Source organism: Scomber japonicus, chromosome 23, assembly GCF_027409825.1.
Source record: "Scomber japonicus isolate fScoJap1 chromosome 23, fScoJap1.pri, whole genome shotgun sequence".
In the NCBI taxonomy this organism is placed as follows: Eukaryota; Metazoa; Chordata; class Actinopteri; order Scombriformes; family Scombridae; genus Scomber; species Scomber japonicus.
In genome coordinates, this window is record NC_070600.1 from 21,517,515 (window position 1) to 21,544,544 (window position 27,030).

The 27,030-nt window shown below is 42.5% G+C and overlaps 1 protein-coding gene across 1 annotated transcript in view; it reads left to right on the forward strand.

Moving 5' to 3' along the window:
• Positions 1–27,030, forward strand: part of celf2 (cugbp, Elav-like family member 2) — a 255,122-nt gene that overhangs the window by 176,782 nt on the left and 51,310 nt on the right. The window contains exons 5-6 of the mRNA XM_053313798.1: positions 20,843–20,891; positions 21,696–21,724. Of these exons, the coding sequence (XP_053169773.1) occupies positions 20,843–20,891; positions 21,696–21,724 (78 nt within the window). The remainder of the gene's footprint in view (positions 1–20,842; positions 20,892–21,695; positions 21,725–27,030) is intronic.

The following is a 27,030-nucleotide window of genomic DNA, read 5'->3' on the forward strand; positions in this document are numbered from 1 at the left end:
CCTCTTTCGAGAGCATTAAAAACAAATTGTTAACTCTAAATCTAAATAAAGATTAGATCATTATTTCCCAATAAACATGAAGAGTTTAAAGTAGTTTTTCACCACAGTAATGTTTGCAGATCTTCCTCTCGAGCAGGTGATGAACAACCTCCACAAATCAGCAGATCCCAGCTGTGAGATTAATGTTTTACCGGGAGTTTAAAGCCTCGACAAATACTCTAATTTATTCTTTCCAGTGCAGAAAAGCTTCTGAGAGCACGGAAAATTAAAACTGTCCATTGAAACCCAGACGATATTGATCGAAAAGAACAATATGTATGTAATTAAACCTCCATCATATTCATCATGTCAGAGTCGGATAACGCTGACTGGCTGACATTCGATTTTTTAATAAAAGTGCAGTATTGACAGATAAATACTGTCTAAACCTAAAATACAGGCAGATGAGGGACACACTCAAAACACTGAATCAATAGCGGTGTAATAACAGATCATTAAGTGGTGTGTGCAGGTTTTATTCATAATTTTTAAACGCGGCTTTTAAACCTCAGCTTGAAATATTAAAAAAAGGGCATGAAAAGGTGAGGAGAAGGAGCGAGCTAGAGACGGGGGGAAAAAAACAACACAGTGAATTAATCGCTGAACAAGGCGAGTCAAGACAAAAAAGGAGAGCGGAGAGAGGGAGGAATTGAGAGAGAGGTTAGCAGAGGTGATGGGCAGATGGACAGAAAAAAGGTGGAGTGGAGCACTCCAGCACGCTCGAGGGCAAAGCAATAAACGGGCCGCAGTTAAAAACCAATACCTGCTTATTAACTTCCCCACTCTCATGGCTTGTAAAAGCCAGCGGAACAATGTTTGTATTGGCACTCTTCCCCTCCCTCGCTCTATCTCTCCTTCCAAACCCAAGGCCCTAACAGGGATAGATGCAATCAGAGTGAAAAGCTGGACGAAGGCCAAATAGTAGAAAAAAAGGGCCACCGGTATTGCCAGTGATGAACGGCGGCCATGTTGGTTTAGGGCACAAACAGTTGAACAGCTGCCATTTTTTTTTGTACAGGAGGGAATTAAGCAGAGGGGTCTTTTAGTTTTTATGTGATGAATCCCTCCCCATACAGCTCTCATAGAGATGATGGTGATGGCGGTGTCGAGAGCGGAAAGATTGAGGCTCAGGCTTTCTCTCGGGTTGACACGCCACAGAAAAACAACAACAACAACAACAAAAGGGAGGCACTGCTGGTTGCTTCTCTGTCAGCTCCCTGCCTCTCCACATCGCTCCCACTTCACCCATCTCTCCTAAAGATTTGTCAACCTGACAGCACATGTATACCAAATGTATGCATATGTGATGTTATGCATGCAGGAAGTGTATCTTTATGTCAGCTCCAAACCTGTCCCTCATACATGTCAGTGATGAAGTAATGTTTTCCCAGCATGCACAGGTCAGAGCAGAAACTGGATGTTGTATTACTGAGGGTTGCTGTTGTTGTTGTTTTCCTTTTTCCTTCCCCATCGAGAGCACACCGATCACCAGTGAATAATATCATGTTGAGACGAGGAGCTATAGGAAAAGCTCTCGATAGGAAACAAAAAGGTAAAAGTAAAGGAAACCATCATCTCTGTGGTGGCGTTTCAATTGTTAACCAGCACAAGAATAGTGTAGTTTATATAAAGCATATCAATGTTTTACCACTTTTTATCCAGCTTTTACAAAAAAAAACATCCAGGAGATACTGTATGTCGAAATATAGTCATGATATACAGGATTGGGGACAACAGAAAGCTGACGTAGTGCTAATAACCCAAAAGATTTATTCCACAACACATGACCAGCAGATAACTAACTAAGGAAGGAAGGAAGGAAGGAAGGAAGGAAAGGAGGAAAGAAGGGAGGAAGGGAGGGAGGAAGGAAGGAAGGAAAGAAGGAAGGGAGGGAGGGAGGGAGGGAGGGAGGAAGGAAGGAAGGAAGGAAGGAAGGAAGGAAGGAAGGAAGGAAGAAAGGAAGGAAGGAAGGGAGGGAGAGAGGGAGGGAGGAAGGGAGGAAGGGAGGGATGGAGGGAAGGAGGACGGAAGGAAGGAAAGAAAGAAGGGACGAAAGGAGTTAGGAGAGAGGGAGGGAGGAAGGAAAGAAAGAAGGGAGGAAAGGAGTTAGGAGGAGGGGAGGAAAGGAAGGAAAGGAATAAGGACGAAAAGAGGAAGGAAATTAGGAGAGAAGGAAGGGAGGAAGGAAAGAAGGAAGGAAGGAAGGAAGGAAGGAAGGAATTTAGGAGAGAAGGAAGGAAAGAAAGGAGTAAGGGAGGAAGGAGGAGGGAGCAAAGAAAGAGGGTAAACACACCACATGACCAGCAGATAACTAACAGAGCTATATTCAGAGCTTAACTAGATATTCAGGGCTGATGAGTGATGACGGCAGGCTAAATGCTAACATGATAAACAGCAGCAGCGGTGACATACTGATACTCCCACAGAGACTCTCAATGTGCCTCTAGTGAATGTAAAGCGGGTCATTTTCATGTGTCACCTATAATCGCTGTTCATCTGACCGTCTGCAGTTAAGGAGGTAGAAGGTAGAAGCACCATGGTAGTGGTACTGTAAGTCAAAGTGAGGAAGGAAGGAAGGAAGGAAGGAAGGAAGGAGGAAAGGAATAAGGAGGGAGGGAGGGAGGAATAACGACGAAAACAGGAAGGAAATTAGGAGGGAAGGAAGGGAGGAAGGAAAAGCAGGAAGGAAGGAAGGAAGGAAGGAAGGAAGGAAGGAAGGGGGATTGAGGAAGGAAATAAGGAAAGGAGGAAAGGGAGGAAGTAAAGAAAGAACGAAGGAGGGAAGGAAGGAAGGAGATGGAGGACGACCGAAGTAGCTGAGTTCAGTTTGACTCTGCTGCTGCAGTAATGGGTAGTTCAACACATAAAACAATTATGAAAAATACAAATAATTAGTCCTACGTTTGACATTGTTTGACATCCACACACAAACGAACACACACACACACACACACACACACACACACACACACACACACAGGCATTACTTCTCTGAACAGTTTCATTGAAGATGGGTAAGCAAAAGTGTTTCTGAAAGAACAGCAGCTCTCACTGAAGTTGTTTCTAATGACCCGCTAATGAAGCTCTGGGGGGGTGGAGACAAAGTGTGTGTGAGTGTGTGTGTGTTGCCTGGAGAGCCGTGTGTTCTCTCCACATCTTAATAGCACCACACACACACACACACACACACACACACACACACACACACACATGCATAACACACAAAACCCCTGCTATAACCCATCTATCGTCAGAAAACATGCCCTGCACCCCTGGAGTGATTTAAAGCCATAAGACCCGACCCCTGCTGCACAGACTGATCTACTCCCCCTGCGTGACTCTTCAACACACACACACACTTAAAACACACACACACACACACACACACACACACATACACACACACACACACAGGCAAGTGCACACATAAGCAAATGCCTGCAGTTTATTAGATTACATTTTTTCCACTTTTACCTTTTTATTTTTTTAAATTTCTCCCTCCTGATCTACTTGGAGACCCGCCCACCCTCCACGCTAGCACAACACACACACACACACACACACACACACACTCTGAGACACACACACACACACCACAACACACACGCAGCGAGTTAAAGCCTGTCAGCCCGCCTGTCAGACAAGGTTGTTTGAGATTTTCCACTAAATTGAACTCTTTCATTAGTGGCTGACAGATGTCTAAATGCCCAGCGTCCCCCCCCTCCCTCCCCCCTTTTCCCCCCCGCTCACCACCCTCGACGCCCGCCGAGAGAAGGCCTCGGGGCCGCCGTTCCCTTCTCTGAAGATGGGTGAAGGAATGGAGGGAATGGAGAGATGGAAAGGATGAAGGGAGGGGTGAGAGCTAATCTAGGACTTGTCCTCTGGAGTGCCCTCCAGCTTCTAGAAGTTCAATCCTTTATCCTCCGTTTTCTTCTCTTTTCTCCCCCTTTTTTCTACCTCTTGCCCTCTCTCCATCCTTGCCACCCTTCTTTGTTTCTTCTGTCCTGTTGAATCTCTCCTTCCATCTTTCTCCTCTCTCTCTCTCTCTCTCTCTCTCTCTCTCTCTCTCTCTCTCTCTCTCTCTCTCTCTCTCTCTCCCTCTCTCTCCCTCCCTCTCTCTCTCTCTCCCTTTCTGTCTTTGTGAAAGAGGATGAAAAGCTCTTTGATTCACAGTTTTCTCTCAAGGATATTTCAGTCTGACAGTAAGGCGGAGGGGAGGGGAAGAAAGAGAAGGAGAGAGAGAGAGGGAAAGAAAGGGTGTTGGGTGTGGGAGACGATTGGTGTGGTCGTGTGTGTGTATGTGTGTGCGTGTGTCGGGGGTAAGGAGGAGGGGGGTTTGGGCTTCAGACGCGATCAGTCGAGCCCCGTCCTCCATGTGGGTGGATCAGAGCGTTTGTCAAGCGCCAAGCTTGATAAGAAGCGTGGGGCTCATTAAAAGCTACCGTCGCACTGAGACCACACACACACACACACACATACACACACTCAGACTCAGACACACACACACACACAGGTCCCCACCTCCCTTACCTTTCTGCTGGCAAGATAATTAGTGATGCTCCGCTGCCAGAATACAGGCACAAGGTTGTGTGTGTTCGTGCAACCAAAGGCACATCAAAGGGCCTCATCAAAGTAAGTGTGATCTCAAGCAAGGTTAAGGTTTAAAAGCAGCGATTTATAATCCAAAGACATAAGTCATTTAATCGGCCATTTATTATTTCAAGTTGGTGGACAGAGCTGCAGATTGAAGCACAGCGATAATGTGTATTATCATTTTCAGTGATGTGAGAAATCATATTCTTTCATGCAAAAGCCCCTGTGGTCTCAAGACTCCGACTGCTGCAGCCTTTGAAGGGGAACTTGTGTGTGTGTGTGTGTGTGTGTGTGTGTGTGTGTGTATGTGTGTGTGTGTGTGTGTGTGTGTTGTGCTCGCTGGAGAGACGATGGCCTGTGGAGACTGCGGCCACTACTGTTCTCAACTCATTCATTTTAAATGTAAATCTGAAAACTGACGGTCTGCGTCTGATCACACTGATCCACACTTAAAATAGATTCTTCTTTTTTTTCAATATATGCTTTAATTATTTATTATTTTCATTGAGTAGTATTTTTTAACAATGGACATATTACACAGTGTTTATGACAGTATTTTTTTAAACAGCTTAATAAGGGTTAGAGTTAGGGTTAGGGTTGATGTATCAATGCTTTATAGAGTGATTACAATAAGACAATAATACTCTAAAGGAGGATTTAGAACAGCTAAAAGGGATTTCTCTCAACCTGGCCAACCAAAAGTTGCCTTCATTAATGGCTCAATACTGATCCGTAAAGCATTCATAAAGAATTTATAAAGCGTTAAATAAATGCTTGGGAGTAAAAGTTCATTTTTTTTCCCTACAGAACAGTGTGTTTGACAAACTAATCTCCACTCACTCTATTACCCACTCAGCTTTATTAACCTTTATAAAGTCGAGATAATTCTATTAAATCAATGAATTATCATCTATTCATGAGGCCGTCAGATGCAACTAAGAAACAATAATAGATCCAGATTGTTGCAAAACTATTTTCTCCACCTCATAGTCACCTTTAATGGCTTTTTTTGTAGTTTTGTGCATTATTATATTAATTATGAAAACATTTTATTCACCAATTTCATCGCTCAGAAGTGGGGACATTAGACATCCTAAACCTCGAGTCAAGGAAGGAAGGGAGGAAGAAGGAAGGATGGAACGGAGGTAGAAGGAAGGATGGAACAGAGGTAGAAGGAAGGAAGGGAGGGAGGGAAGAAGGAAGGATGAGCGGGAAGAAGGAAGGGAGGAAGGAAGGAAGGAAGGAAGGAAGGATGGATGGAACGGAGGAAGAAGGAAGGAAAGGAGGGCGGGAGGGATTAAGGTAGGGAAGAAGGACAGAGGAAAGGAGGAAGGGAGGAAGGTAGGAGGGAGGGAGGAAAGAAGGAAAGGAAGGAAGGTAGGAGGGAGGGAGGTAAGAAGGAAAGGAAGGGAGGAAGGAAGGAAGGTCTAATTGTCCATTTTTGGTTACATTTTGCATCTTTTCTGAGCAGTGAGAGATTATAACCAACATTTCTGGTTTCAAATTCAATTAAGACTTTTAGATAATCTGTCTTACATTGGGATGCTTGTGTGATCATCTAACCACCTTTTAAAACTCTGCTGTATGTTTTTAAGTCATCCTAAACCATAGACATGATTTCTCCACATCTCAGGCTGTAAAAAGAACTCCCTTTTCCTCTTAAAGCTGAACTATAAATGCTCCCTTTTGCAAGCGTCTGCTGGCTGTTTGTAACACGCTGTGCTAATGATACACAAGATGCTGTGGTTTTGTTACAGCGCTCAGCGGTGCCACAAAGAACCCTCAACTTTTCCCCCATGCTCACTTTTTATATTTTTAAACTTTAAAACTTTAAACTGTGTTGAACCACGTCGTCATCTGACATTTTCTGAGGACAATCAGTATGTTATGGCCGTTTTCATGCCAAACATTATACTGCTGTTAGACCAGAGGTGTCAAACTCCGGTGCATTAAAAAGATGGAGGGAAAGAAGGAAGAAAGGAAGGAAATAAGAAGGGAAGGAAGGGAGAACAGGCAAAAAGAAGGAAGGAAGAAAGGTAGGAAGGACAGATGGACGGAAGGAAGGACAGAAAGAAGAAAGGGAGAAAGGACAGATGGAAGGAAGAAAGGGAGGAAGGACAGATGGGAGGAAGGACAGAAGAAAGAAAGGGAGGAAGGACAGATGGAAGAAAAGAAGGAAGAAAGAAAGGGAGGAAGGACAGAAGGAAGAAAGGGAGGAAGGACAGATGGAAGGAAGGACAGAAGAAAGAAAGGGAGAAAGGACAGATAGAAGGAAGGACAGAAGGAAGAAAGGGAGGAAGGACAGATGGAAGGAAGAAAGGGAGGAAAGACAGATGGGAGTAAGGAAGGGAGGAAGGACAGATGGAAGGAAGGACAGAAGGAAGAAAGGGAGGAAGGACAGATGGAAGAAAGGAAGGAAGAAAGGGAGGAAGGACAGATGGGAGGAAGGAAGGAAGGAAGGACAGATGGAAGGAAGGACAGATGGAAGGAAGGACAGAAAGAAAAAAGGGAGGAAGGAAAAAAAGACAGGAAGGAAAATGAGCCGAAATGGACCCCTCAGCGGGCCGGTTCTGGCCCATGGGCCTCATGTTTGACACCCCTGTGTTAGACTGTGAGTGTCTGACGCTTCCAGCTGATACCTGAGATGGAGTGGAATCTGACCCAAAAGCTATAGATCAGCTGGGTAATAACTACTGTACATAAAACAAATCCATCACAGCTGAAGCCAGGGAGGCATTTCCTTTTTAGTAAGAGGCCGACCATATATCAGCTGAGTGATACCTGGGCTAAGCCTCAAGTTTGTGATTGCACCCAAAAAAATGCTTGATGGCAGTGCAAGTGAGCGAGCTAGCGAGGGATCGAGGGCAGGGGGAGGAATGCTCCACGTCTCACAGCCTGTCAGTTGATGTGTGTTGTTTGTTCAGGTGCAAGCCTATTACGCATATCGCCGCTCTATCACAATAGCTCTCCACGCTGCACTTAAGAAGCAGACAAGCTGACTGGCAGGGAAAAGAGATGAGGCAACTCCCACTGACTGATAGACCGGCTGATTTACTCTTCAGCCCCCTCCCGAGTCCTCGCAGTCGAGCCTCTCTGTGTGAAACTCGACCGCCGTAACCACCCGAGGAACTGGGAAGTAGTTTTTAGGTGCTGCTAAGCCTAAAAAACAGCGGAAATATGGCAGTGTGGGATATTAAATTTATCATGTACTAAGCTGTGTGTCATCAAACATTCATGTGTTATAGCCTGGAGGATATTATGGAGCAAGCTGAAAGGTTATACCTCGGACAAGTGGTTTATAAAAAGCCTGAACGGAGACGGCTGACCGGCTATTAGAGCAACATGCATCTGTGTTGTAAATGTGTGTGTGTGTGTGTGTGTGGGTGTGTGTGTGTGTGTGTGTGTGTGTGTCCTCATCTTTAAATCCAATGCTAAGGCTCCTGACAGATCATTTAAGTCCAAAAAAACAACAGTAGCTCATTCATTGCAAACATTATGCACACACACACACACACACACACACACACACACACATACACACACACATATATATATATACACACACACACACACACACACACACACCCATTCCCACAGCGGTGTCATTACAGAGGCTCATTATCGAAATCAATTCAATTAAAGGCTGTAATTGCTGTAGTGAAACCCAAATGCTATCGCAAACAGGGCTGAAGGAAGGCAAACCTCATCGATGCGCCGACCCTCTGAGTGTGTGTACATTTGTGTGTGTGTGTGTGTGTGTGTGTGTGTGTGTGTGTGTTTTGTGTGTGTGTGTGTGTGCGCTCTCTTATTTAACGAAAGAAATATTAATCGCTTGTTTCAAATTAACTTCCCTAACCTCTCTTTTCTCTCCGAGTCGGTGGCAGCGTTTAAGCATATTGATTCGTCGGAGGGGAGGAGGAGGAGGAGGAGGAGGAGGAGGAGGAAAAGAGGCAAAAGAAATAGAGAGAGTGTGTGGGGGGTGAGAGGAGGAGGGGGAGGGAGGGAGGGAGGGGGGGGGGCTGTAAATGCAGGCTAACTATGTTAAACACTTAGAGTAGTTAGTGTGGAGACGCGACGCAGCATAGCTAATGCCAAATCCCTCAATCATTCTGCTCACACACACACACACGCTCGCTGGGTTAATTGTTTACCGAGCTAAATGAAGTGGGGATAATGTAGGCTAACTGTGCGCTAAGCACTGCTAAGACAAGGGATATTGTAAAAGGACAATTTGATTTATAGTCAGTTTGTTTGCTGGGGGGGTGGCGGGGAGGGGGGTGGAGATGGGGGGGTTGAGAAAGGAGAGTGAGAATTAAAGTCACACTTTATCTGTATCAAGGTGTTTGTCAGAGTGATGCGAGGAAGCGGAGGGAGTTTATTTGTCATGTGTCAAGTGTTTGTTTCTCTGTGTGTTTTTTGTTTTTTTTTGCTGTAATGAGCAGGGACGTTGAAAAGGGAGGGGGGGAAGGGGTGGGGGGGCCAAGCTGAAGTTTCATACATACCTTGTGGCTTAAATTCAGATTATCAATCATGCAGGGAAGCGTAAAAAAGAAAAAGAGGAAAGGTTCCTGATGAGGCATGTTTGCTGCTTAACCCTCCTGTCGTCCTCCCGGGTCAAATTGACCCCATCTCTTTTTGACTGTTCCTTCTTTCCTTCCTTCCTTCCTCTTTCTTTAATTTTTCCTTCGTTCTTCCCCTCCTTCCCTCTGTCTTTCCTTCCTCCCTCCTTTCCTTCCTTCCTTCCTTCCTCCTTTCCTTCCTCCCTTCCTTCTCTCCTTACTTCCTTCCCCTTTCCTACCTCCCTACCTCCCTACCTCCTTACTCCTTACCTTCCCTTCATTCCCTCCTTCCTTCTTCCTTTCCTCCCTCTCTCCTTACTCCTTTCCTCCCTCCCTTCCTTCCTTCCTTCCTTCCTTCCTTCCTTCCTCCCTCCCTCCCTCCCTCCCTCCCTCCTTACTCCTTTTCTTCGTTCTTCCTTCCTCCCTCCCTCCCTGCCTCTCTCCTTACTCCTTTTTTTCCTTCCTTCCTTCCTTCCTTCCTTCCTTCCTTCCTCTTTTCCCCCTTACTCATTTCCTTCCTTCCTTCTTTCCTTCCTTCCTTCCTTCCTCTGTTCCTCCTTACTCCTTTTTTTCCTTCCTTCCTTCCTTCCTTCCTTCCTTCCTTCCTTCCTTCCTCTTTTCCTCCTTCCTCATTTCCTTCCTTCCTTCATTCCTTCCTTCCTCTGTTCCTCCTTACTCCTTTTTTTCCTTCCTTCCTTCCTTCCTTCCTCCTTCCTTCCTTCCTTCCTCTCTTCCTTCCTTCCTCCTTTCCTCCTTCCTTCCTTCCTTCCTTCCTTCCTCCTGTCCTTCTTTAACCTGAGGACAACAGGAGGGTTAAAAGCGTCATCAGGAGAGATACCCACGTGTTGAGGAACAGCAGCTAACATGCAACAGATGTGCCAGCAGGTTGTATAATTTAAGCCGATGATGTCAAAGACGTCACGCTGCACGCAGGAAGCCGAATCAAACTGATGAAAGTCGTTTGAGAATAGTTTTTACATTGCCTGTTGATCCATGATATTGGAAAAACCATTTACTGTTTGTTTCTTTTTTTGTTTTTTGGGGGGGGGTTTGTTTTTTTTGCAAGGCTACACTCTGGAGCATCTTTTCATTTCAAGCTCCCACACGAAGCAGATTTGGTTTGACATGCGTATCCGGATCTCTTTGAAGCTTTTTGATCACGCTGAACGGCACTCTGCAGTTATAATAGCAAGATATATAGCAGATATAATTAACCTTAGAGCAGGATCGGAATCAGAAAACCTGGTTATCCATCAGGAGCGAATGGCACATTTGTCTTTTCTGACGGGTTTTTTTTTTAGATTTTGAGTAAAAGATGCAGAGGATGGATCAGATACACGTCTCAGGATCATTATGTCTGCTTCTAATTTTACCGTGTCACTGTGTCGTCTGCCGCTGTGATTATATTAGTAGAAAATGATGCTTTTCTTTTACTTGCACAAAGTTTTGACTGTTCCTTCTTTCCTCCCATCCTTCTTTCCCATCCTTCTTTCCTTCCTCCACCTTTCTTCCTTCCCTCCTTCCTTCCTTTCTTCCTTCCTACCTTCCTCCCCTCCTTCTTTCCTCTGTCCTTCCTACATACCTTCCTCTTTTCCTTTCTCCCTCCCTCCTTCCTTCCTCCCTCTGTCCTTTCTTCCATCCTTCCACCCTTCCTTCCTTCCTTCCTTTCGTCCTCTGGCCCTTTTTCCTTCTTTCCTCCCTACCTCTTTTCCTTTCTCCCTCCCTCTCTCCATCCCTCCCTCCCTTCCTACCTCCTTCCTTCCTTCCTTCCTCCCTTCCTTCCTCCTTTCCTCCCTTCTTCCTTCCTTCCTTCCTTCCTTGACTCGAGGACAACAGGAGGGTTTAAACTGATTTAAAGTGTAGAAATGTCTTTTTTCTTAACTTTCATACAAGCTGAATGCAATTTAGAGAACAGATTAGACGAGTAATGCCCGAGAAGATACAAGTCAAATGTTTATAGAATAGTAAATTAATTATAAAAGAAGAAAAAAAAAGGTTTATTAATGTAATCTAATGAAAATGTAGGTGAGGTTATCAGTGATGATCACTGTCTGGAGGTCGTGTGTGTGCCGTGTTGTTTTTGCAGGTAGTTGTGGATGTTGCTCACTTGTGTGTGTGTGTGTGTGTGTGTGTGTGTGTGTGTGTGTGTGTGTGTGTGTGTGTGTGTGTGTGTGTGTGTGTGTGTGTGTGTATAGTCGGTCATACGGTCTCGGTCACCGATATTGAATCCCGACTGTGAGGGCCATCTGTCTGACTTTGACCCAGCAGCTCACCGTCACACCTTCAGACAGGAGGGAGGAGAAGAGTGTGTGGTCGCTGTGTGTGTGTGTGTGTGTGTGTGTGTGTGTGTGCGTGCCTGCTCGTGTGTGTGTGTATATGTGTTTGTGAGACAGTGTGATGCTGGGTACCGTACAGTATGTGCACTCCCCAGTTTTTTGGCACGCGCGCTCTGGTCATGTGAACTTGGCTGCTGCTTTGAAGGTGCTGGCAAAGGGCACACACATATAGCAGCAACACACACTTTTACACAACACACACTCGTCCTATTCCGGCATGAGCCTCAAGTTAGTCCTCTGGCTCCGAGACAAGTCAACCTCTGACCTTTTAAGCACCAGGGCATTCCTGGAAGAAGTCGGCGGGCGACAGTAGGCAGCAGGGGATAACGTTAACCCAGGAGCAGCAGTTAACATTTAGGAAGTGTAAGGTTTCCTGCACAAAATGCACTAGGAGGGACTATTGAGCAGCTAGCCAAGGGGGGGGGAGATGAGGAGCAGGAGGAGGGGGAGCGGGGGGGGGGGGGGGGGGGTTTAGTGGATAGGTCACCTGAATGCCGGCCAGGTTGCCTTGAGTCTCTGTACATGATGAGGATATGAAGATAAAGAAGCTGAAAGGAAAAGAGGGGGCTTTGTGGGTGACATTTCATCAGCTAGTCAGACAGATAGACACCTCGCCTCAGCCAGGAAAGAGAGGAGGGGTGATTAAAGAGACTGTCCCATAACTGGAAGGTCGTAAAAAATCCATCCTGGCTGCCTGCTGCACTCTGATCCCTGTGGTGTAATGTGGACCTTATGGTTTCACTCATGCCGGGTTTTTTTTTTTTTTAACTGACATAAATATCCAGCGGTGATTGTGTTACATGGTGGACAAGCTAATCTCACATGTAGCTACAACCAGACAGCCTCGCAGACAAGTTAAAACCGCCACTAATCAATATATTTTTTTAATAATCATGAATCAAATGGCTGTGTTGACATGTGGCGACAAACCTACAGAGAATTAACAGCCGTCTCAGCAACAGGTTGTTAAGCCTTATCATGAAACTATCTTGGTTTCATGGTCTCTTCACATACCTCATTTTTGTCTATTGGGAGTTTTCAAGGATTTACTACATTGTTGAACTGCTGCAATAAAAGGTTTTTTTTCTAATTTAAGGAGAGATCATATTTTTAAGGTTTCTGTCTCTGTATAATGGATATAAAGCAGGATTGCACAGTGAAATTCCTCCATGCTGTGCACATATATTAAAATAGAATTAAACTTGTCAATAAGGCAATAAAAACAAATGAAGTATGAAAAAGTAGCACTAAAAATTAAATTGAAAAGGAAAAACATTATTATATATACAAGGAATATACAGTTTATGCATGCAAATATTTGACTATAAACCCTCAGATTTTTTGCAATATGCAAGTTATAGTCCAAAAAAGTTTAACCCTTTGTAGGTAACACCAAGAAAGTACTATTTAAAACATCTTTATTTTGCTTTTCCTACCTATTTGAGGCCATGACAAAATAAAACATGGATTTTTTTTTCTCATTGACCCTAAATTCAATGTTTTACACACTTCATTCAGACCTCATTTGTTCAAAACCTTTTTAAAAACATATTAGAGACTCATTCTGTTCATGTACAAGATGAAAAAATGAAAATCAACTTCAAAAATGTCTCCAGCAGTGATTTGTTTTGTTCTTTGTTTACACACTAGCACAACCTGTATCTATAGCAACCATAGAACAACCCGTATCTATAGCATCCATAGAACAACCTGTGTCTATAGCAACCATAGAACAACCTGTATCTATAGCAACCATAGAACAACCTGTGTCTATAGCAACCATATAGAACAACCTGTGTCTATAGCAACCATAGAACAACCTGTATCTATAGCAACCATAGAATAACCTGTATCTATAGCAACCATAGAACAACCTGTGTCTATAGCAACCATAGAACAATCTGATGGTCTGTCTGTGCATTACATTCCTCATGCAAGTGCTAAAGATTGCCCAAAAAGTGAAATGGGTTCAATAGATTTAGTTTTTGAGCAGATATCATGACACAAAGTGACCTCTAGCAAACGGTTGAGCAGACCTATAAAGGGTTTTAAAGGATTTTGTAATTGAATAACAAAGGAAATTGTTCCTGGAATCTTTTTTTATGACAGATCAGTCTTTGAAAAAATGCCACAATGACCAAAAAAAAAGAAAGCATGAGCATAACTATCTAATGAAGGAGAAATGACAAGTCAGGAGGTGGGAATCCACTCCAGCTGGCTCCTGTCCTGTTTACCACCCGGATACTTCCAGTCACAAGGTCTGGGTTAGAAATCCTTGTAAAAACCTGAAGGCCTGAGAACTTTAACAGATGACCACTGACTTAAGAATTTCCCATTTGTAGGATGAATGAAATCAATGGACCTTGTGTAAAAAGCACCTGTAGTAACGGATTTATTCTTAAAATGTACGTACAAGTGATTTCATTCGCAACTTCCTGTCGTATGTGTCATGAATGCATCATCTCTGTTATTTAATATAGAAGTAAAACAAACTTAATGCAAAATTATTATTCACTTTACCATGTTTTTTCACTTTATCATGGCTGCCAGTTTATTGAGACATTTCTTTTAGATTTTATGATTTTGTATGGCCATGTTTCCATGTAGCGACTTCCACATGTCAGTAGTTGCTAGGAAACTTGTCTGACTCCCGACAGCCGCCTCTGTGTCTCTCGGCAGGTCTCTGTCCGGTCTCATCTTGTGTTGCAGTTGACAGTGTAACATCACCTGTAGACTGTAATATTCTCTCCTCTAATATCTCTGTGACTGTCACATCCGTTGACCGCCTCCCGTCGTCACGGAGCGCTTTGCTCTAGAACGATTTTTTTTTTTTTTTTTGGCGTCTAACTTCACATCAATCATTCCCTCTTTATGTCTGTCACAGTGCAGAGCTGCTCTGATGACATGTTAGCTGGATTCATATTGGGGTTGTTCTTTGCTGTGTTTCATGTCTCCTTGCTGTCACTCCTAAATTTTGTTATGTGTTTGTCTTCTGATTTGTGAAAGCAGCAGGATTTGAATGTTTGGGAACTTTTTGTGAATGAAGAACATGAAGCTTTATATGGCAGTTTTTAGCATGGCATGGATTATATCAATGATCAATTTGCATCTACTTATGAACAGGTGATATTCAAAAGGCTGAAACGAGCTATTTCAACAACCAATTCAGGCAGCTAAGAGGGTTTATATGAATCCCACAAAAAAAGGTTGTCTTATTTTCCTCTTATTGCTTTTTTTTTTTGCAAGAATAAATACACAAGATAAATAAGAAAACATTCATGCATGAGGCCCATTGAATTCAGACATTAGATAGTGGTACCTTTGCATGGTGTAATTAAATTAATGTTACTTATGAAAATACTGATGATTATAAAGGAGGTTACATCTGAAGTCAGACCTTTAAGATTTTACTCAGGAGGGTTTTTTCCTCATTTTTTAATATTTAACATGTTACTGAATACATATATTGCTGTTTTTAATTCTTTAAAATCAATATTTTTTATTATATTTAGTGAATAAATCATGATGTGAGCTTAAATGGAGTCACAGTACCAATTAAACTCACTTTATTCATCAAATATCTTTATTTTATATTCTAAAATCTACATGAACTAATGAATACATTTTACAATGAGAGATAAATGTTGCTTTATAAGAAATTATCTCCCTTATAAATCATGTCAGTATCCATGACAACACAGCTGAGCTTAGGAAGGAAGGAAGGACAGAATGAATGAAGGAAGGAAGGAAGGAAGGAAGGAAGGAAGGAAGGAAGGAAGGAAGGAAGGAAGGAGGGAAGGAAGGAACATTTACCCTAACAGTTGAAAACATTGATTAGAAAACTAGAAAAGTCATCAAATGTAATAAGTTACATTACTTTGATGAAGTCATTGAAATAGTTACATTACTTATTACATTTTAAATAGAGTAACTAGTAATCTGTAACCTATTACATTTCCAAAATAACCTTCCCAACCTTAGCGTAGCTGCTGCTCATCAACTATAAACCCAGATAAGTTAAATAGTTTAATAAAAGGCTAATAAATGCAACACAGTGCTTTGCAGCTAAAGGGTGTTGTTACTTCTTAAACAGTAACAACACGGTGGCTCGGCAACTCATTATTAGCGGTGTGAGTGGTGACTTTCAGTTAGCGCATTAATATGTAAATTAAATGTTAATCGATTTTCAAAGGTGTGCATTTATCATGTATTTTACCACGCGCCCGGCGTGACTCAGTCAATCAGAACTGAACTATGCAGTTTGTAATAAGGCAATTCGAGTGCTCTAAAAATGATTAAAAACAAATGGTGACACTTTACTTCAAGTGCACTGCCGAGGTATTAAAAGCAGATAATAAGCCCCTTAAAGCACAGACAAACTTTTTTTTTTTTTTTTTTACGACACACTAATCAAACATCAGGAAATTGTATTCAAGGGTTCAACTTTGCGTCATTAACTGTACAGCTACCCTTGCAAAGAATATCAGCTCATTTTTTGGAAAAATATTTTGTTAATCATGCTCCGAATAATTATCATGCAAACGCCTAAGGTGGCTTAAGAGGACCACTTCAAGATTTACCAAAAGAAAATCGGTTCAATTCTTGGCAGAGAAAAGAAGAAGACACTAGAAAAGAGGTTTTTGTAATAGAAGGAAGAATGAGCTCTCCTGTAGTGTGTGCCAGGTAAACAGGAAGTTGTTTTAAGCTGCCCTCTCAATAGAAGGATACATTTGTGAAGCTAAATGCCAGCGCAGCATCCTGCCGGCTGCACACATGCCTCTACAGAGTGAAGTTTTTGGTTCTCCCTGTTTTTATGAGCCTGAGCGCGGCGAGGACTTAGTAGTTTTGCCGGGCTCCTGCTGAGTGCATAATGAATGGCAGACTGCGGCTGTGGGCCTTCCAGGCAAGAAGAAACAGCTCTGTGGAATTGTAGGATAGCGGAGGAGAGACTTGCTTTGTGGGTCTCGGCGGGAGCTCGCCAAGATCAAACATGTCCACAGTGCCTCCGCCCGCCAGGCATTCTGGGTAGACAGACCTGAGGAGGGGATGCCGGAAACCAGACAGGAGTTTTTATACCTGTGTGTGTGTGTGTGTGTGTTTGTGTATTATGTTCAGGTTTTCCTTACATTGTGGGGACCACTTAAACAGACAGATTTGTGGGGACTCGCCTCCTTTATGGCCTCCTTAGTGTAAATCATTAATTTTAGGGTGAAGACTCAGTTTAGGGTTAAATTAAGGTTAGGGTGAGGGTTAGATTAGGGATACATCTCCAGGAAATGAATGTAAGTCAATGTAATGTCCTCTGAAGTGATGGAAACATGTTTGTGTGTGTGTGTGCTGTTTGTGTTTGTATATGTGTGTGGTCCAGGTATTCCTTACATTGTGGGGACCGCTTAAACAGACATGTTTGTAGGGACTCGCCTCCTTTATGGGGACAAAACACTGGTTTAAAGTGAAGGTTAGTTCCGGGTTATATTAATGTTAGGATGAGGGTTAGATTAGGGATAAGTCTCCAGGAAATGAATGTAAGTCAATGTAATGTCCTCTGAAGTGATGGAAACATGACTGTGTGTGTGTGTGTGTGCGCACACGTGGCAGCTGTTGGCAGCGTCTTTCAGGAGTGAATGACGGCAGCACGGTGGATGCTGTCACGGCTTTTGTTTTCTCTTTTGCTTTTGTTTTTTACCCCCGTTAGAGGACAGACTTTGAAATGGATTAACGAGAACTGACGTGATGTGACTTCCAGGTTTGCTTTGACATGACTTCTCTTCTTTTGATGTGGCTTCAACCCCACCCACACCTCCTACACACACACACACACACACACACACACACACACACACACCTCATCCATGTCCCTGCATCTGTCCTCTTGTTAGTGATACTACACTGAGACGGCAGCCTGAAGCCTTAGAGACTATTCCTGTCTGTCCAAGTGTCTATGACCCTCTTCCCTCCTTCTGTCTCTCTTCCTCTGTCGGCCTATTTTCCCCCCGATTCCCTGATTCATTTTTATGTTGTTTTAAGTGCTTTCTCTTTCTCTCCTGCTTTCTTTTTTCTTTCTTTCAGCTTCTTTCTTTTACCTGAAGACACTGCGGCTGCTAACTGCAAGTCTAAGCAGTCAACTGTCACTGAATTTCAATTAGATTTCTCTTTTCTTTCTTTCATTCTTTCTTTTTTTTTACCTTTAAGTAAATAATGCACACTACAAACTGCAGAATTTTAACTAAATTTGGATATTTCTTTCCTTCATTTTGACTTTTTCTATCTTGATTTCTCTCTTATTATAGTATATTTTCTTTTTTTCTTTATCGTTTGACCTGCTGTCTGTAATGAACCTGTCAGATGCAGATGTACAGTACTCTATGAGCCTTTAATTTGCCATTTGTCTTTTTTTCATTTCCTCCTCCTCCTCCACCGTTCACTGCCCCCATCAGGCAGACTTGGGAACTAATCAACGGCCAGACTAAGTGTGTGTGTGTGTGCATGTGTGTGTGTGTGTGGGGCAGGTCTTGGATAAGGTAGAGGGAAAAAAAAAGAAGCTGAGAGTGAGGATGATAAGGAGGAGAGCAAGAGGGAGAGAGTTGGGATAAAGGTGTGTGATAGAATTGGAAGATCAAAGCCTTCTGTCACAGCGTGACTGAGCCCAGGGGCGTTATGGGTAAGACAGGGGCACACACACACACACTCATACGGACACACACACACACTTATACACATTCGCACAGACACACACACACACACACAGACACTCACGGCTGGTATTTGACTCTGAGTGTGATTGATACAGGGCTAGATTTGGAGAATCACTGTCATTCGTCTCTCCACAGATCAAACAGCCACATAATTTCCCATAAAGGAAAGAGAGATGGAGGGAATAAAAAAGGGGACAGAGAGAAGGGGGTGGGGGCGGGGTGGGGGAGACTGAAAGAATGGTGAGAGAAAGGGGGGGACAAAGCCTTCTCATCTGTGAAGTGTTTGCTTGTTTTCTATAAAAGGGAGACCCACCACCTTAAAAATACATCCATCAGCCATCTCAATTAAACTGCTTTCTTGGGAACATCAGAGAGATTTCATGTATTGAAAAAAAGCCAAAGGAAAATACAAGCATTAGACCCTTTTAACGCCTGCTAGAAACATGCAATCTTTATCTGGATAGCTTCTCAGCATGAGGAAAAATAGTCATCAATGCTGTGTGTAAATGTAGGCATTAAACTCAATTTTACACCTGGTGGAAACATGCAATATGTATCTGGATATGTTATATAAATGCAAGGTGTAAGTGCATCCAAAACACTTTGCAATCAGAGTGCAATCAAATCAAGCATAGACCACATCTGCAGGTGGTCGAGCTTGCATCGTCGTTAAACCTTCAGCCAGATGTAAATGACATCACCAAATTATTAAGAAGTTGAAAAGTTGCATAATTCTTCCATTTTTTCTGCTATCTAGTTTATAAAGTTTTCAAAAAAGCAGCAGACGAGGCAAAGGGAAAAAGAAGTCCATGCAGTAGGATTGCAATCACGATGCAAATGCCTGTGATCAGATATCATTACTTTGATAACGCATCCAAATTAATAGCAGGTGTTAATTGCAAGTCTTCGAGACGGATTGATGATTGCTCAAACAACCTTGAGAGGAGAGGGGGATTGCGGTGGTTAAGTTCCCATCCACTGAAGCAATGAGGTTCGATTTGCGGTTGGTGTTTGCAGGCAGGAGGTGATTTGAGATGCATTTATATAGCCAGATGTTAAAAAAGGTATAAAGGTAGGCCTATAGCTGCAAAGATAATCTTTACTCCTCTTTTATGACCACAAGTTGGTCTCAGGGAAATGAGGAGTAACACAAACCCAGATGGAGAATATGAAGGGCCAGATTATCAGGTAATGAATATTTTATAGCACAATAAGTAGGAAGCTTAAGCTCGACTTCAGCGGGCGCCCAGACGAGAATAACATCAATAAAATTTGACCTAAAGCAGAATAAACTACCCCAAAATTAAATGGTGAATGGACTGCACTTACATAACTCCTTTTTTTTTCTAGTCTTCCAAACACTCAAAGCGCTCTACAATTCAACATTCACTCACACACACCGATGCCAGAGGCTGCCATGCAAGAGAGCCAGCCTGTTCATCAGGATCTAATCAAATGCATACACACACACACACACACACACACACACACACACACACACACACACACACACACACTATACGGGCATAGCCATCAGTTCAGTCTCTTGCCCAAGGACACTCAGACATGCAGAGTGGAAGTGCAGGGGATCAAACCGGTCTACCTCCTGAGCCACAGCCGCTCGCTAATTAAAGGTTACACCGATAACTCAAAATGACCGAGCGCACCTGCATGAGTCGGCATTTCTGTGGGAGGTGAATGTTGAATGTATGCGACAACTGGAATGATCTCTCTATACCGAGTTGTGATGTTTGCCGGTGTTATTTCCAACCCCCTTTCCATTTGTGTTTGTGTCGTCCTCCCGGGTCAAATTGACCCCGTTTAATTCTTCTTTCCTCCCTTCCTTCCTTCCGTCTGTACTTCTTCCATCCCCCTTTCATCCCTCCTTCCTCCCTTCTTTCCTTTCCTCCCTTCCTCCCTCCCTCCCTCTTTTCCTTCCTTCCTTCCTTTCCTTCCTTCCTCCTTCCCTCCTCTCTTTCTTTCTTCTGTCCTTCTATCCTACCTTCCTTCCTTCTTTCCTCCCTTCTTCCTTCCCTCTTTCCTTCCTCCCTGCTTTCCTTCCTTCCTTCCTTCCTCCCTCTTTTCCTTCCTTATTCCTTCCTCCCTCCCTTCTTCTCTCTTTCTTTCCTCTGTCCTTCTATCCTACCTTCCTTCCTTCCTCTCTCCTTTCCTTCCTTCCCTCCTTTCCTCCCTTCTTTCCTTTCCTCCCTCTTTACCTTCCTTATTCCTTCCTCCCTCCCTTCTTCTCTCTTTCTTTCCTCTGTCCTTCTATCCTACCTTCCTTCCTTCCTCCCTCCTTTCCTTCCTTCTCGCGTGTTGTTTGCCGGCTAGTTGAAGTGTTTAAAGCACAAGATGTTCAGAAATGTTCGCCTTGCTTTCTTCCTTGTTCTCGTTCTGGTATTTTTAGAAAATGTGGCACCCTCTGGACTCAAGTTGTTTAGCGTGTCGCCAGATTTGTATCTAGCCTAGCAAAAAAAACAAAAACCCAAAGCAGATGAAATCGTCTGTCTCATGTACTGTATGTGAATTAATGCGTATTAAATCATGTGTGAGGCACATTGTGCATTTGAGAGTGTAGAATTTAATATATTTTGTTTCTTCTTTTCTGTCTCCTCAACAGATGCACCACCCTATTCAGATGAAACCTGCAGACAGTGAGAAATCTAATGGTAAGTGAACACACACACACACACACACACACACACACACACACACAGACACACACAGCTGCATCAATAGCCTATCACACACTCATGAATCAATAGAGTTTTTGAATTTGCTTGGTAATAGCTATCTCAGCTATGTGTTTTCTCGCTTCTTGACGGGCAGACGGGATGAAGGAGTGAAGGGTGGGGGGCGGGAGAGGGGAGGGGGGGGTAAAGACTGAGCGAGACACATAGAGAGGAACAGAAAAAGAGTGAAAATGTAGGGGGTGTGTGTGGGGACGAGGGGGGTGGGGGGTGGAGGGGTTGCTGATGTATATAAATATATTTTTATATGTGTGATGAATTATTAAGGTGCTTCGAAAAAGGAGGTCAGTGAAAGTTGAATCGTTTTGGCCTCGTAGTGAACCAGCAGCCTCTTTCCCCTGAGTCTGCTCGCACGTACAAACAAGCTACACACACACACACACATGCACACACATTCCCCTTAATGCATCTATCTCATGCACGCACACACACACACAAGCACTGTCACCCACTCCGTCCTCACATCACCCCATTTCCAAACTACATATTGCAGATCCAGGATTGATTTCCTATCGCGGGCCTCGCTCCCCATTCCCTTTCATTCTAACCAGGAAGCTGTTGGATCGTATATATACCAGCATGTCTTTAAAGATGAGGCCAATGTTATTCCATATTTTTCTTACTGTCCACAAATCCCGTGAGTAGGCGACACCCAACAATGGGATAGTCTACCTCTAAATACTTTATGAGTCTCTCCTCTCCTGTCTTTTCTGTTCCTCTCAGCCACAAACCCACTCGTTCCTACTGGAGTCGTAAATCTTTAAAAACAAGAAACTTAATGTATAGTTTCACTTTTTAAAGGAAGGATCAGTAATTTCTTAAAACAGAAAGACTCTGTGGTTTCCTAATAAAATGTTACCTTAACATTACATGACTGTTTATAGGATCTGTAATCTAAATTTGATGATATCATTCAAGGATTTGATTGATTAAATGGAGTCCCCTGGAGATTTTAAGCTGGATACAACCCATCCACCAACATTAGTTAGATTAGAAATGTGCAGGATTTCTATTTTATACACCCTTATATGCATGGTAAGTCATCAAACACTGTTATATAGAGATATATAGATATTTTGATACACAAACACTCAAAAAATAAGTGTTTTTTTTACATTCATACTAAGAAATATACCCATCCACCAACATTACTGCATTAGTTAGAGTGGAAATGTGCAGGATTCCTATTTTTTTAAACCCTTATATGCATGGAAAGTCATCAAACATAGTTATTATTTAAAAAAAATTAAAGAAGAGATATTTTCTTTGACATTTATATTCAGAAACAGCTGAATATTTAAAGTAGGGACACAGGATAGTGTTTTTAAAAAGAGTTTTACAAGGTCTGATTTTTGTTATTATGTTCTACCAATCTGGTTTTAATTATTTTTTATCCTGACACAGCAATAACATTTGGTTTCATATTTATTATTTATTATTGAGGTAGATTTGGAAAGTAAAAGACAATGTCATTAACCCTCCTGTTGTCCTCGAGTCAAGGAAGGAAGGGAGGAAGGAAGGGAGGAAGGAAGGAAGGAAAGAAGGAGGGAGGGAGGAGGAAGGGAGGGAGAAGAAAGGAAAGGAGGGAGGAAGGAAGGAAGGGAGGAAGAAGGAAGAAAAGGAGGGAGGGAGGAAGAAGGAAGGAAAGGAGGGAAGAAGGAAGGAAGGAAAGGAGGGAGGGAGGAAGAAGAAAGGAAAGGAGGGAGGGAGGAAGAAGAAAGGAAAGGAGGGAAGGAAGAAGTGGGGGGGAAGGGAGGAAAGAAGGACAGAAGGAAGAAAGAGAGAAGAAGAGAGGGAGCAAGGAAGGAAACGAGGAAGAAGGAAGGAAAGGAGGGAGGGAGGGAGAGAGGGAGGGAGGAAGAAGAAAGGAAAGGAGGGAGGAAGGAAAGAAGGAACAGTCAAAACAGTCTGGGTCAATTAAGTTTAGAGGGATTGTCCTATTGTCTATTTCTGCTCAATTACTCAGCTTTAACTTCATTCAAATTGTAAAACATTATATTTAAAAATCTTTATTATATTATATTCTTATCCGAGGCTGATGCATGGTTGAATTATATGTCTATAGATCCATTAAAAGCCTCATTTTTGAGGGTAAGCACATTTTTTTCCAGGAGAATTTGAGTCCATATTACAAGCAGTCAAAGCTTAAATGTCCTATACAATATCTGACACTTACTAAGTCGCTTCGATGGCTTCTTTTATGTTAAAGTAAATGTTCCGACTGCTCCTTCAGTTCAGTCAGACTTTTTTTGCCCTTTCAGTGTGAAATGAGGCTTCAGCTCGGTGTGCTCCTGACCTCCTGGGTGCATTTTTGGTAATTGATCCATTAGATGATATTTGAAGATGTTTGCTGCTGAGCTTTCCAGCAAAAAAAAAAAAAAAACACAAATATAATGGAGATAAATTGATGTTTTTAGAAACTCCATTTGAAAAACTCAACGGCAAAAAAATGTCTGGTTACTTCGGATAATCCAGAGACCTCGATGAACATTCGGTGGAACATATTTCCAATGGAAATCATGATGTGTGTTGATTATTCAGGGTGGAAGAGCTGCGGAAAGCTCAGCAGCAAATATCTAATTGAAACTATTTGCATGACTAGAATACCACATAGTGAGGAAAACATGTGGGTTTTTTTTTTTTTGCAATTTGGGTGAAGTGACCCTTAAAGCTGAGTAATTGGGCACGAATATGAAAATGGATAAACTATGATTGGATGAAATGACCCTTTAAACTCAGTTTCAGGTACATTTTAAATGTGTTTTTGAACATTTTTAAAGGCGTTTTCCACATGCAGCTACTGTGTGTGTGTATATATGTGTGTGTCAATGTGTGTGTGTGTGTGTGTGTGTCAATGTGTGTGTGTGTATTAAAGGAGAATCTGCCATAACTTTTACATCCAGGAGGAGCCCTTATTGTTGACACGCAGACGATGAAGTAGCTTCATAAGCCACCTGCTATATCACTGTCCACTGCGGAGGAATACAATAAAACGACAGTATCCAGCAAAGCAGGGGGAGGAATCCTTATGAAAGCCATCATCCGCTCCACTGAAATATGGCGAAATACGACTTTATAAGACATAACTGTCGGGGTAACGGTGGTGGAACTTAATAAAGCTGCAGCAACTCGCAGCCAGAATGGTAAAATATAGAGCAGGCCATACGTAACATATCCATCCACTTAATGGTAATGACCTTTAATAAACTCAGCATTAGAGTCGCTGTAACAGTGACGAATGGCTGCTCAGAGGTTCATTAGTTTAGTCAGCGGAGGAGATGGAAGAAGAGAAAGTGACGAAGAGATGTACAGTATAACAGCCAGATTACATTATTGTCAAATCTCGTGGCTGGTTTTCTTTTTGTCTTCTTCTTCTTCTTTTATTCCTCTTTTTTTTTTTTGTCTGCTCTTAATGTGTAGAAGCTCAGCATGAAGCCAATTCTGCTCCAATTTATCCCAGAATGCAAAGCTGACTCCAGATCATCCCAGAGCCGGCTTTATGAGTCTTATCGCCCGCTCCCGCCCCCCCCCCCCCCCCCCCCCCCCATGCATGCCTGCCTGCCTGCACGCCTCGTCCGAAAAAACAGAAACAGTCAATTGTAACGATATCTCCTCTCTTTCTTTTCTATCGACACAGAGTAAATTAATTACATTGCTGTTAGACTTGTGGTAATCTTCCTCTGGAGTGATGCACACACACACACACACACACACACACACACAGAGAGAGAGAGAGAGAGAGAGAGACACGCATGCTGTGTACAAAGGAGTTAAAGCTTTTTGAAAAGAACACTTATCTTGGCAGCCTATCCCGACGGTTTGTTTTTTAAACACACAAACAATTCAAACAGCAAAATAAACAAGTGCGCTATTGATTTCCCAGAGTGCAACAGACCGCTTATCTCTTTCGCCTCGCGGTAAGAGCTGACAGTTTCCTCATTAAAAATGAATTGGATTAGCATTACATTGAATGGTGGTGGGAACACATAAACACACACACACACACACACACACACACACACACACACACATATATTGTTTCTGCGAGCGATGAGGATTTTCGCTCTCAGCCCTGATTTCGCACTTAACCTCCCTCCTCGTACTCGTACCCGAAAAAAAAAACAAAAAAAAAACGCCCTGCCGAAAAAAGTTTCTCACCGTATTACCTTCCAGCCTGGCTGAGATTCCTCGAGATTGCACCAGAGAAGTGAGGGATTGTGTCAGCGAGAGGCGAGAAAGACAGGAATCCATGAGGGAGAGATGAGGAGGAGGAGGATAGAGGGATAGAGGGATAGAGGGATAGAGGGATAGAAGAAGGAGGAAGAGGAGGAGGAGAGGTGGAGAGAGAGGGAGAGGGAGGAAGAGGGTGAGAGAGGACAAGCTGGAGAGTCTCAGCGAGCAGTCGGTGTTGAAGTGATAATGAGACATTGATCAGAGCGTCGCAGATGGCATGATGAAATACATGAACTCTGTCTGTCTTCATTTCTCTCCCCCTCCACTGTCTCTTTTCTTTTTCTTTCCTTCTTTTCTTTTTGACTGATTCGTTTGATTGCCCGGTTTGTTCTGTCTCGTTCCATTTTTCCACGTTTCATTTTTTTTTTTTTTTTCTGTTTCTGTCGAAGCTCTTATTGTCTTTTTTTTTTACTTCTGTTCATTTCGCTTTGCTTCGGCTCTTTTGTTCTTTTTTCTTTGTTCTTTCTTTTTTTCGTTTCGGGGCATCAAGTTGATCGTGTCAAGTGTCGTTGCTTTAGAGGCGGTGCGTTCAAGAGCTGCAACGATTAGTCGATTAATTAATTAGCTGACAACTATTAAATTAACTGCCAAGTATTTTGATAGTTAATTAATCATTTTGAGTCATTTTTTAACCCTTTCCATTCCTCTCCTCTCTATCATACCTCCATTTTTGTCCTTTTTTTGATGAGGGGGGGGGGTAGGGTCTTTATGGGGAGATAGCAGGTCAACAGTATAAGCTACATAGAAGTGGTATACATCATCTGAAAGCTGGGAACCTGAGGATTAATTTGAAATGGATCTGCTCTGTATGTCAAATTTTTCTTGTCATAAATCTGTATATGATGCTCAATTATGTTTTTTTTAAGCAATTTTTGGGTTGATAACATCTGTTCCACATATTAGATGCAGGATTAAACCATTTTTGACCAATCAAGATCTCATCAAAATGATCAAAAACCCCTCCAAGATACTGTATTAAGACACAAAGACCTCGAGGAACACCATAGAAAAAAAATCATGTTGTGATTTGGTATTAAAAATTTTTGACATTTAGAGATTTCTGTAAGAACTGCATTCCTCAGCAACTGGATAGGCGAGCACTTCTATTCATTGAAATTCCTCAGAAGAGAAAGGAAAGCCATAAATCCTCTGAAAGCTCAAGATGTGCAGTTTGTGGTTAAAAAAGTTTCATGAGGCTGTGATTATCCTAAAGGTCACGATAGGTCAGTTTATACTATGAATTCAAGTTTTAAAAAGAATGGTCTGACAATGAAAAGCTTCATGGTTTTTACCCAAAACTGCATGAGATTGGCATAAAGTGGACATGTATGTAAAGGGGAGACTTTTGGGTAACCATAGAATCCATTTTCATTCAGATATATTGAGGTGAGAGGTCAAGAGACTCCTTTGAAAATGGCTATATCGGTTTTTCCCTTGCCAAAATGTAGCTTAGCTTTGGAGCGGTATTTAGCCTTCTTCCTGATGAATGACAACCAAAAACTCAAAATTCTCTGGTTTCAGTTTCCCAAAGTGAATTTTGTGGTTTCTTTAGTCCTCTATGACAGTAAACTGAGTATCTTTGTGGTGTGAGCTCTTGTTCAGGATAAAACAAAACATTTAAAGATGTTAAATGGATCTTTTGGAAACAGCGATCAACATTTTTCATCATTTTCTGACATTAGATTAGTCACTAATGATGAAGACACTCATTAGCTGCAGACCTTGTGGGTTTCAACACAATGAACAATCTCAGTCTCAATTCAAAAATAAGAAGAAGTAGGTAGATGTAGAACATTAATATTGGATATAAAATATACTATTATAC